The 12,727-nt window shown below is 42.6% G+C and overlaps 1 protein-coding gene across 1 annotated transcript in view; it reads right to left on the bottom strand.

Annotated features, from left to right (window-relative positions):
- Positions 1 to 1,117: 1,117 nt before the first annotated feature.
- Positions 1,118 to 12,727, bottom strand: part of SNX9 (sorting nexin 9) — a 122,975-nt gene continuing 111,365 nt past the window's right edge. The window contains exons 15-18 of the mRNA XM_066596089.1: positions 6,723 to 6,812; positions 5,871 to 5,985; positions 5,682 to 5,773; positions 1,118 to 1,866 (exon numbers count right to left, since the gene is read on the bottom strand). Of these exons, the coding sequence (XP_066452186.1) occupies positions 1,819 to 1,866; positions 5,682 to 5,773; positions 5,871 to 5,985; positions 6,723 to 6,812 (345 nt within the window). The 3' untranslated portion in view covers positions 1,118 to 1,818. The remainder of the gene's footprint in view (positions 1,867 to 5,681; positions 5,774 to 5,870; positions 5,986 to 6,722; positions 6,813 to 12,727) is intronic.

The following is a 12,727-nucleotide window of genomic DNA, read 5'->3' as shown; positions in this document are numbered from 1 at the left end:
GAACGCATTAAAAGGAGTTCGAGAAGAATCTTGAACGTTTTCTTGAAAGTGTTAGCTTTCGAAGCTCTGTGCACTAGAACAGTAGAGATGGTTGTTAATTGATAGCTAGGAATCCAGAATTAATTCCTGAACATGAGGAAAACTGGATTCTGCCTAATGGAGTGTTTTTTGTCCTCCTCTAGATCAACGTTGCAGGATAATACTTTGTATACTGTACAATAATAGTGGACATATAAAATGGGACACACACTTCAGTCTCAGAAGTCGTCAACATGACGAAACCCAAGTTGGGAATCTTTGGAGAAATATTGCCTATGGTTATATCACATTTTTTAGAACAGTATAATAAAGTGACTATCTTTCAGACCATTATATGATAATCCAGTGTGTGTGTTATGCTAAATGTTTCTTAACAGTATATAGTGGAGAAAGTAACACTCCTCATACAGACGGGTGAACATTTGAAATGATTCAAAAAGTACATTTGGTCCCTTTGCTCTTCCTGCAAAACTGGTGATGAGAACATTATATAATATATCACTTTGACATTCACTTTTTTCCTTGTGCTATTCCGTAGAACAAAAGTCAGGTCTAATCACCTGCAGTACTTCATAGAAAATCTTCTGAACTTATTTCCGTCATTGTGTGGTAGATAGAAGTGAAATATATGCAGAAGATTGTAGAAGTATTCAGCTGGAAGTCTCTCTCATTTGAGCGTTTTTTTGGCAGCGCGGGAGCACGCAGCAGTATGCAATGCATTGTGTACTTGCTGCATATGGACAAACCCCATACACTATCTTGACATGTATGCGCGTGTAATATGTGCCAAGAAAGTGCATGCTGCAATGTTTTTTTGGGTACGCATTGTGTGCTTTGTGAGAAAGGTACAATTGAAAGTAATGTAAAAATTGGTACCGCGTATTACGCACAAAACCTGAACACGTTATACGCGGTACAATATGTACGTCTGACACAGCCCAGAAGTACAGTCCAACCAGTTGTCAATCTCCAATCCATGACCAGATTTAGATATTGCAATAATTGTATCCCTGCTTGTTTACCGTGGTGTAAATATTCATTTTATGCAGTAAAAAAAAAACCCTTTACCAAACATAAGTGAAATATAAGTTTCCCTTGTTTATTAATAAAAAAGAAACTTTTTTTTTTTCCTTTCTTAATTTTTTTTTTTTTTTTTTACCTGAGTTGCACAACCAAGTTTGATTAAACATAAAGAAAATGCAGTTGTAACAAGGCTAGGCAAAGATAATGGTGTCCATCACATGGAGATTGCACAATGAATATAGCACAACTGGAAATTATCTGCTGTGCAAATAGAAATTTTTCAATTCAATCGCACTTAGTGTTAGCGAATGAAACACATTTTGATTTCTAGAATTTCAGAAAGTTCAGACAGAAAATTAAGGGTCCAATCAAACAGGCAGCTGTGGTGATCACCGGCAAGACGTCAGGAAAAGGACTTGAGATTCTTTCCCCATAGCAATTCTATAGGAGCCTTGTCCTCTTGCAGGCAACAAGCTGAGAAGCAGGCGGCTGTGTTATGTACGCTGTGATATTAACTAAACATGGACATGCATTTAATAAAACTTATATTTAAGTGCAATTGGAAAGTATCTTTTCTGAAAAATCTAACTGACTTCAGATTGGCCATCTCGGTTATTGTACACACATCTTCTGTACTTGCAAAGTAAGGTGCCGCTTCATCCTTCTGTGGCAGGTCCAAAGGCTATTTTGCAATGTTCACTATTAATACATAGAAAGGCACTTCCAATAATCCATCATACATCAGTATTGGATAATTTACATGACAGGGAAACGGCCAAGTGCTTGTTTTAGCTTTTCTGCGATCTGGAAACAAAGAAAGTAAATTTATGTTTAAATCAATAACATGTTCTGTAGTTAGTGCATCCTGTAGTGTTCATGGCGAAAGTTTCATTTAGGGTGCTTTGACCCAGGCGGAATATTTCCACAAAATGCTCCTGAAGGGAGCCTGGAATCGCCACATGTGTGGCTGGAATCGGCACATGTGCCGGGGGCGGAGCTACACAATGACACGCACAAGGGGGCGGAGCCAGAATGCCGCTGCTGCCGAGCCGAGCCGAAGGGAAAAGACCCATCTGCGCAAGCGCGTCTAATCAGGCGATTAGACGCTGAAGTTAGACGGCACCATGGCGACGGGGACGCTAGCAACGGAGCAGGTAAGTGAATAACTTCTGTATGGCTCATATTTAATGCACGATGTATATTACAAAGTGCATTAATATGGCCATACAGAAGTGCATAACCCCACTTGCTGCCGCGGGACAACCCCTTTAATCACGTGAGCGGATGAGCTTTGCTAGTTGCTTGTACTCCTTCTCTGAAGCGTCTCTTGTCACTGTCCAACAGTAATCCGCAAGCAGAGAAGCTTCCATTTTCGATAGATCCTAATGGAATCGCTCTCAGTGTTCATCAGTCACAGCACCACAGTTGTCAGGAAAGAAGTCCAGGTGAGAACATAGGAAATGGATTTGAGTGACATGTTGCAACCTAATTAATGGCACTTTTCTAGAAGTTTATTCACAATCTCAACTTAGTTGTCAACTCTTCGATTTCCCAGGAAGTCATGCACATCTTTAAATGCCTTCCATGCTGCTTTCTCATGACTCTGAAGAACTTGCTCAAAGTTTTTATCTTTAAGAAGATGACGAATCTGCAGGCCAATGAAGATACCTTCTTTAACTTTAGCATCACCAAGCTGTGAAAATGGTCTTCTGAGGTACTGAAAAGCTTCTTCACCTTTGTTAATCCCTTTTACAAAGTACTTTATGAGTTCAAGTTTTTTTCTGTAGAGGGGGCAAAAGAATTTTGTTTCTTTCTACCAGAGGATCATGATGGACATTTTTCTCTCCAGGGCAGAGATTTTCCATTGGGTACCAGACTTTTATCGTATAGTGAGAAGACCCATCCCAACTGTCCGACTGACACAGGAAACAGCAGTACTTGGAGTATCCCAACTGCATGCCCAACAGTATTGCAATGACCTTCAAGTCTCCACAGATCCGCCAATTACAGCCATTCATGACGTCATTGAATGGCTATGATTGGCTAGCGCCAGACTAAGTTAGCCAATCAGAGCATTAGCTTTCTGGAGGCGGGGCATTCAAGCCCCACTTGCAGAAAGCAATGCTCTGCCAGCGTGCATGAGGGAACGACAGCCTGCAGCAGCACCGCCGGAGGAGAGTATTGATTTAATTTTTTTAACACTGTATTCCTGGCATATAAGACGAAAAGTCGGGGTAGTCTTATATGCCAGAAAATATGGTACCTATTTTCAAGACTTTCACTGTTGACCAGTGTTCTGTCAAAAAAGAAAATTGGTAGATCATTCAAATTTGAACAATAATCAGTGTGAACACTGACAAAGATTGAATGGTATTTACTCGCTTATCATTCATTTTATGCAAGCATGAAAATCATTGTTGGCTCGTTCGCTAATTGTTCGGTTTAAACACGGGTCATTCTCATTCACCCGCACAGAACTCAACAATCCTATAAAAAAAAAATATATATGATTTATCTTCGTGTTCGAACTGATCGCGTGAGCTGCATCGTTTATTTGGGCAAACGATTATCGCTACATATAAAAGTACATGCAGACGAACTCTCGTAGCAATTCTGTCAGTGAAGATAAGAGCCCTTTTACAGGGGCTGATCCCATCGTTCAGATCACTGGATCACAGGAATTTGAAGGATAAATGGTCAGTGGTGTTAATGCCGACAGCAACCGAATGATAATTTATTAGTAATTAAGTTTCTGCAGGTATAAAAATCAGAAATGCTGCGGAATTTGCCACGGAAATTTCCGCTGCGTACATTCTGCAACATTTACGCGTGTAAACATACCCAAAGTCAGCTTGAGGTATGCTGCCACACACAGAGTGACCCCAGTCGCAATAGTGGCTCGAGCAATACTATAAACCCCACAGAAGCCGCAGCAATACTATAAACCCCACAGAAGCCGCAGCAATACTATAAACCCCACAGAAGCCGCAGCAATACTATAAACCCCACAGAAGCCGCCGGAAATATTGAGCCCACAGTAGCCCCAGTAATAATAGCCCCCCTCCCTCCCCACCCCCATATACTTACCTTCTCCTTGTAGTCAGCGCCGCTCCTCCTCTTCTTGGCCCTGATCCAGGGTGTACACACTGACCGCAATGTCTGACGCCCAGAACGTTTCCTCCCTTTTCCTTTCCTGCGCAACTAAGGAGGAGAGGTCAGGGGAGGAGGATCCAGGGTGCACACATTGATGTCAGAGTGTGCACTGGGATCAGCGCCGCTAAGTGATTACCGGCCATCGTGGTGAGCAGCCTTCAGCGCGCGTACCAGCAGAGAGGGCTCTGCATGGTCCATCCAGCAGGCTTGCCATTTGTTCGCCACCACGATCCTATATGAAAGGGATCCTGGCCCTGGCCCCTTAGACCGGCACACTGAGGGATCTCCTATTGAGCGTGTGGTTTACTATATACAGTGATATCTTGGGTTAAGAGTCCCTCAACTTACAAGCTTTTTGACCTCAGAGCAGGCTCTCTCCCGAATCTTTGCTCTGATTTAAGAGCAAAAACTTAGGCTAAGAGCCTTGCTCTCAATAGGGCTGCCGCTGCTGCCGGTGGTCCCATTAAAAGCAATGGCCTGACGGCAACCCCTGCGCTGATTTTTAAATATAACACACATACATACACACACACGCACGCACACACACTTGTCTGCCGCTGCTCAGGCGTGTATAGCGGCGGCCTGTTTTCCCTGCATTTTTAATCCCCACCAGCTGAAAAGCTTCAGAGCAGTGCAGGGAGAACAAGTGGCAGCTAGACGCACCTGAGCCCCGGCAGACAGGTGAGTATATATATTTTTTTACTACAGCTAGGGATGATTTTCAGGGAAGGACTTATATTTGAAGCCCTTTCCCGAAAATCATTGCGGGGGTGCCGGCGTCCTATTGTTTTCAATGGGGCAACACCATCCCCATTGAAATAAGTGTGAGAGCTTCGCGATCTGGAATGGATTAATGGCTTTTCCATTCAATGCAATAGTTAAAATTGATTTGACTTACGAGTTTTTAAGGTTAAGAGCTCCGTCACGGAACAAATTAAGCTCTTAACCCAAGGCACCACTGTACAGTGATAAGCAGAAGCCAAACAGTGAAAAATGTTTAATCAAACCCTACAGCAAAAATATATTCATTTAAGTGAAAAATTAGCCCCAAAAGGTGTCCATAACCTTTGTGACACACAGTTGCCTGATTAATGAAAACCAGACAGGACAGTATGTGGGATGTAATTTCACTCAAGCTGTATTTCAGGGCAACAACTTTAAGTCTCTGCCAGTTTTCATTAAACTGTCTCCACTGGATTTAATATGGCCTGCTAGGATTTTCCACCTATGGCCTACTAGGATTTGCCACAGATACTGGGCAACTTCATCTCACAAATAAGAGAATCAGTTTGGAACTGTAAGAAACTGTTAAGAGCCTTGCTCTCAATAGGGCCGCCGCTGCTAACTCCATCACCAAAGCTGCACATTAGAAATGCGTCCTGTAAAGCTGGCTCTCTCCTTGACCATATTGTTCACAGAATGGTAGCATTTGATAATTTACAAGGACAATAAAATGCAAGTCTTACCGTTTCATAAAACTCTATCTGCTGCTCCAGGTAAAGACGAATAACGCTGTTATAATCATAAATTCGATTGGAGTGAAAATGATTCATTTCAGCTACAGGCAAAACAGAAGATGGGAAGTTGATAGACAAATGGAGGATTCATGGCTAGAATACACAGTAGGGGTTTTGCTAATGCTCTATACTTCTTACCCTGAAGTGCAAATGACATTGTGCTCACTCTCTTCACCATATTTAATTTGTCTTGCTGTGTAATTTTACTTGTAGCTACTAATTTATCACTTTCTTTCACTTTTTCAATGGCTGCCTGCAATGATAAAAGACAGCAAGAGGTGTGATAGAGGAGGCACGTATCTGCAATAGCCGTATAAGCTTATTAAAAATGGTAGATGAACACTGGTAGAACCAAACAGTTTTCGTGGGACCAGGCGACAATATAATGTGTATTGGGATGTTCCAACTCTCCTTCAAACAGCAGATGCCAGGGTAAAGTTGGATGGGGCCTGATGGATTTCAACATACTATATCCTTTGTTGCAGCGGGAGTTAAGTCACTGCACGAGGAATGTCTGGCACTGCCTTATTCTCCTCTCCCTACTGAGAACACATACACCAGCGAGTGTATGGGTTGGGGAGTTTGGGAGGGATAGCCATCAGCTGTGTACAGCACCGTTGTCTCCGTCATTTCTTCCTAAACTGGATTTCATACTTGGGTTCAACAATGGCATAAATGTATTGCATGCAACGGTGACTATCCTGAACAGTAGGTTTGTGTACAGGAGACTTCAGGCTATAATAAGTCACTTCTGCTTTGATCTATGCATTAATAAAATTGTGGTGACGGTGGACCTCATAGGTTCTCTCACAAATACAACCAAGTTATGTTGATGGAAAAATAAGAAAGTTGCAGTTCTTGTTAGGTGAGAATTGAGAACAACAATTGGAGAAGAAAAAAAAAAAAAAAAGAATTGTTTAACACATAAAGAGTTTTAACATGAACAATTAGTAAGTGCTATTTAATAAACAAATAGTATCTTTAAAACACCTTATGAGCAGAGATAATATCTGGAAAGCAGCTTAAAAATCCCTTGTACTCATGATTGGTTTCCATCAGGTAATGAAGATCTTTTTTTGGCTAAGAAACAAAAACAAACAAAAATCAACCAATAAATACTTTTCTTCTCTCCTTTTAGGTAACTATAAGGTTACACTGTTGCATGCACGTGCTAGTTTGAGGACATTTTCATGTGACAAAATATCAATGAAAATCCGTATTAAAGCACACATACATGTTACTAAGGCTCAGTTCACATCTTATTAGTTCAGTCCAGGGATCTTGTCAGGGTTTCTGTAACCTATCTCGAGCAGCATTGAAAACTGCTGAAACAGAGCCCTATTTCTGGCATTTTGTGCTGGAAAGAATAGCACAGTTCACTACACTATTCTTTTCAGCAATTTTAAACAGAAATCCTTGATGACATTCCTGGACAAAGCTAATAACCAAGCCTAATAGTTTGTTCTATTATTAATAGGTAGCCACAAAGTTCAAGTCATTCAGTTTGAGATTTGCATATTCACTAGAAATATCCAAAGTGTGATGCAGACAAATATTCCAAGTATTGATCTATGGCAGTTGATACTCCAACGAAAATGGTTCATACCTTATAAGAATAAAAGAGACAGATGGAAAAGAAAACCAATGTGGCTCAATAAAGATGTAAAGGAGAGAAAAAAAAAACAGCAAAAAAAAAAAAAAAAAAAGCGTTAAAATCAGTAAAACAAAAAGGCAGCAAAGATGCACTAAAAACCTATAAAGAAAAACAAAAACAAGAAAAGAAACTAAAACGTCAAATGCAGATAAAAGCAGCAAAGATCTCCATTTTTCCATATTTCCAAAGAGTAAAACTACCGTATATTCCGGCGTATAAGGTGATGGGGCGTACAAGACAACCCCCCAACTGTCACCTTATACGCCGGGAATACAGTGGAGCAAAAAAAAAATAAAATCATTACTCACCTTCCCCGGCGTTCTGCGGCGCTGCTGCAGGCTGTCGCTCCCTCCTGGTCTCCGGCAGAGCATTGCTTTCTGGATGCAGGGCCGCCAGCCAATCACAGCCATTCAATGACATCATTGAATGGCTGTGATTGGCTAAAACACACGTGCCTTCAGTCAATCACGCCATTCAATGATGTCATTGAATGGCTGTGATTGGCTGACAGCGTGTGTTAGCCAATCACAGTATTAGCTTTCTGGAGGCGAGAATTTCAAGCCCTGTGTCCAGAAAGCAATGCTCTGCCGGGGACCAGGAGGGAGCGACAGCCTGCAGCAGCGCCGCAGAACGCCGGGGGAGGTGAGTAATGATTTTTTTTTTTTTGACACTTTCTTTTTTTTGTATTAGCGGCGTATAAGACGACCCCCGACTTCAGAGCAGATTTTCGGGGTTCAAAAGTAGTCTTATACGCCGGTATGTACGGTAACCCTAAACGGTTCTTCAATTATATAATTAAGATAAATTAATAAAAAAATTTATACTGAAAGGGTTGGCCCTTTTATAAGTAATTTAGGAAAAATTGTAGAAGCAGATGAGGAGAAAATTAACCCCTTAGTGACGAAGCCTGTTTGCGCCTTAGTGACGGAGCCAAATTTTGGAAATCTGACATGCGTCGTTCAACATAGCATAACTCCGTAAAGGCATTACATATCCAAGTGATTCTGACATTGTTTTTTCCCCACATGTTGTACTTCATTTTGGTTGTAAAAAAGAGACCGATATAATTTGTGTATATTTATTAAAAGCGCCAAAATTGGGAAAATTTTGAAACAATTGTCATTTTTTCACATTTTCAACTGTAATATCTCAAATATGTCCAAACATACTGTACAAATTTTTGATAAGATATATATTTCCATCTGTTTACTTTATTCTGAATGCACATTTGAAAAACTTTTGTGTTTTTTTAACCATTTAGATCACGTACAAATTTAACATTACTTTTCAGCATTTTGAGGAACACTTTGTTTTCCTGCACCAAGCCAAGTTTGCAAAGGCTCATTAGTGTCAGAATAATAGATACCCCCCCAAATGACCCCATTTTAAAAACTACACCCCTTAATGTATTCACTGAGGAGTGTCATGAGTATTTTGACCCCACAGTTTTTTTTTCAGGAATTAATTAAATTTAGAGGAGAAAAAAATAAAATTTAAAATGACATTTTTGCAAAAATATGAAAGACATTTTTTTTCCTATAGTGCCCATGAAAATGAGGATTTACACCCCAAAATGGATACCCCCGTTTGTCCCGTGTTCAGAGACATACCCATTGTGGCCCTAATCTTATGTCTGGATGCACAACGGGACCCAAAATGAAAGGAGTAGTCGGTGTCTTTCAGAACATAAATTTTGCTTGAAGGCGTTTTAGGCCCCATAGCACCTTTGTAGAGCTCTTGAGCGGCCAAAACCAAGGAGAACCCCCACAAGTGACCCCATTTTGAAAACTAGACCTCTTAACGAATTTATCTAGCGCTGTACTGCCAATTTTGACCCCACAGTTTTTGAATGAATTCAAGCAAAGCAAAAGGAAAAAATTGTGATTTGTTTTTTTTTGTCAATTCTCTCATTTTAAAAACAGCTTTTTTTATACAGCACACACATGAATGAAGCCTTGCACCCCAAGATGGATACCCCTGTTTCTCTTGTGTTCAGAGACATACCCATTGTGGCCCTAATCTTATGTCTGGATGCACAATGGGGCCCAAAACGAAAGGAGTAGTCTGTGTCTTTCAGAACATAAATTTTGCTTGAAGGCGTTTTAGGCCCCATGGCACATTTGTAGAGCTCTTGAGCAGCCAAAACCAAAGAGAACCCCCACAGGTGACCCCATTTTGAAAACTACACCCCTTTAACAAATTTATCTAGGGGTGTACTGCCCATTTTGACCCCACAGTTTTTGAATGAATTCAAGCAAAGCAAAAGGAAAAAAATGTGATTTTCGTTTTTTTGGCAATTCTGTCATTTTAAAAACTGCTTGTTTTGTACAGCACACACATGAATGAAGACTTGCACCCCAAATTAGATACCCCTGTTTGTCCCGTGTTCAGAGACATACCCATTGTGGCCCTAATCTTTTGTCTTGATGCACAACGGCGGCCCAAAATGAAAGGAGTAGTCGGTGGCTTTCAGAACAGAAATTTAGCATGAAGGTGATTTAGGCCCCATAGCACAGTTGTAGAGCCCTTGAGCGGCCAAAACGACAGAGAACCCCAACAAATGACCTCCTTTTGAAAACTAGACCCCCTAACGAATTTATCTAGGGGTGTACTGTGTATTTTTACACTACAATTTTTGAATAAATCTAAGCAAAGCAGTAGGAAAAAAATTACAATTTTCATTTTTTTGGCAGTTGTATCAATTTAAAAACTGCTTTTTTTTGTACAGCACACATAGGGATGAAGACGTCCACCCCAAAATGGATACCCCTGTTTGTCCCGTGTTCAGAACCATAACCCTTGTGGCCCTAATCTACTTAAAGGACACATGGCTAGGCCTATAATAGAAGGAGCACACGTTGGATTTCAGGGTACAACGGAAGAAATTCCAGGCCCCATCGCCCACTTATAGAGCCATTGAGCGGCCAAAACAATAAAGAACCCCCACAAATGACCCCATTTTAAAAACTAGACCCCTTAACGAATTCATCTAGGGGTGTACTGCGTATTTTGACCCCACAGTATTTGAATAAATCTAAGCAAAGCAGAAAATTACAATTTTCATTTTTTTGGCAATTTCGTCAATTTAAAAACTGTTTTTTTTGTACAGTGTACATAAGATTGAAGACAATCACCCCAAAATGGATACCCCCGTTTGTCCCGTGTTCAAAAACATACCCATTGTGGCCCTAATCTACTTACAGGACACATGGCTAGGCCCATAATGGAGGGAACACCCGTTGGATTTCAGGGCACAACTGAATAAATTCCAGGCCCCATTGCCCACTTGTACGGAATAAAAATTGACACCTTAAAAAAATATCCCCTCCCCCACACACTCCGAACCCTTTTCGGCGTTCCCTAAATCTTAGATAAAAGTAATAATGTGAACTGTGTGGTATTTCCGAAGACAGGAGTAATTACGGAGGCTGGTTGGGATGGGCACATGGGGCAATAAAACCAGGTATCCCCCCCCCTCTCATGCTTTTTGGGGGTATTTCTTGACCTCAGTGGCAAGGATGGGGTGTAAAAAGTGGCGCTCTGTGAGTCTCTGTAAGCCTGCTGAGGTGCGGCGGTCTCACACAGAAGGCGCTTAACAAGGTGCTCCTGGAACTGCATGAAGGCGAGCGTTCCCGGGGCTTCTTGTAAATACGTATTACAGGTAGCGGTCTGAATAACGCCGGGCTCACGCAGCCGTAGGCGGAATCTGCTTCTGTAGGCTCGCAGCGGATCCCAGCTGTGAGCCCGGCTGTGACCCTGTGTATGGACGCGTAATGTACTGCGCATAACTGCCTACTCACACAGGCGGTCATGCGCAGTATATATATATTTTTTGTTTGTATTTCTCGCGCCGTCGCTTAGCGATGACACGGGTACCCACAGCCCGTATACAAGGTAGTTGCATATGGGCTGCGCGTATATCCGCGACCACGGAGCACAATGGGCTCTATGTTGCGGATATCCGCGGTAAAATAGAACCTGCTGCGTTCTCTTTTCTGCGAGTGGATTACACAATTCCGACCCGCTAATGTGAGCGGAATTGTGTAATCCAATGCGATTGATCTACGTATTACCGCGGATCAGAAGCATGCAGAATTCGTAATTCCTATTCGGTCATGTGAGACCGGCCAAAGGTGGATCGCTACCCTTTTATCACGTGACCGGGGACCGCTCAACGAGGCCACCCGTCTTTGCTCCAGGCTCTCGGCGACCGTTGGTCGCCTGGGAGCAAGGAGATTTTAATTTTCCTGGGCTCCCCGGCTCCTGCGCATGTGTCCGGTGTTTTGCCAGCGGTCGCATGTGCAGAATCCTGGAAAGTTCACGGAGGAAGATCGCGTCGGGGTGCAAATACGGAGGCCTCCAGTAAAAAGTTTCATCTCCTCTCACCGATCGCATCGGTGAGGAGAGATGAACCTTCACCTTTTTTTTACTTTTACGTGATCGCCATTATCCATTGGATAACGGCAAACACATGATCAGAAACCGCTCACCGCGGCCCCGCGTGAAATCTCCAGGCTCTCGGCTAAGTTTTGCAGCGAGGAGCAGGGAGATTTTAAATTATCACAGCTTTTGCGCATGCGCCTGCCATTGTGGCGATGGCGGCGTGCGCAGAAGCTGGGGTAAGGTCCGCGGATAAATCCGCGGGTCTTAGGTACGTCATTTCATCCTCCCTCACAGATATGATCCGTGGGGGGAGATGAAATGCAAGTTTTTTTTAACTTTTTTTTTTTTTTAACTTTTTATACTTTTTTTTTTAACTTTACATGATCACTGTCATCCATTGGACGACAGTGATCATGTCCCTGGTGACATCCCTCTGCTCTGGGCTACACATGGCAGCCTAGAGCAGAGGGATTTTAAATTTCCCGGGGCTCGAGCCCCTCTGTGCACGCACCCGATGTCAATCATCGGGCGCTCATGCGCAGACGGACACTTCGGGTCCCGGGACATCGCAGACAACCCGAGGTGAGTATTTTCACCTCCCCTCATGGATCCGATCCATGAGGGGAGGTGAAACTTAACTTTTTTAAAACTTTTAAAAACTTTTTCGCAATCGCCGCTATCCAATGGATACCTTCAGGAGCCAGGAGTTTTTGAATTTGCCGGGGGCTCCCGGGCTGCTGCGCGTGACGCCATCGTCTGGCGCGCATGCGCAGAAGGCCAGCGGCGGGTCCGGGAGGACCAGATCTTCAGCGGGCAGCGGGGAGAAGGTGGGTGAGTATTTTCAGCTGCCCTGATGGATCCGATCCATCAGGGCAGCTGAATATCTAACTTTTTTCACTGTTTTATTTACTTTTTTGCGATCGGCGCTATCCATTGGATAGCGCCGATCGCAATGCCG

Source organism: Eleutherodactylus coqui, chromosome 3 (genome assembly GCF_035609145.1).
Source record: "Eleutherodactylus coqui strain aEleCoq1 chromosome 3, aEleCoq1.hap1, whole genome shotgun sequence".
Taxonomy (NCBI): Eukaryota; Metazoa; Chordata; class Amphibia; order Anura; family Eleutherodactylidae; genus Eleutherodactylus; species Eleutherodactylus coqui.
Note: the sequence above shows the minus strand (reverse complement) of the source record. Positions and strands in the feature narration are given on the sequence as shown.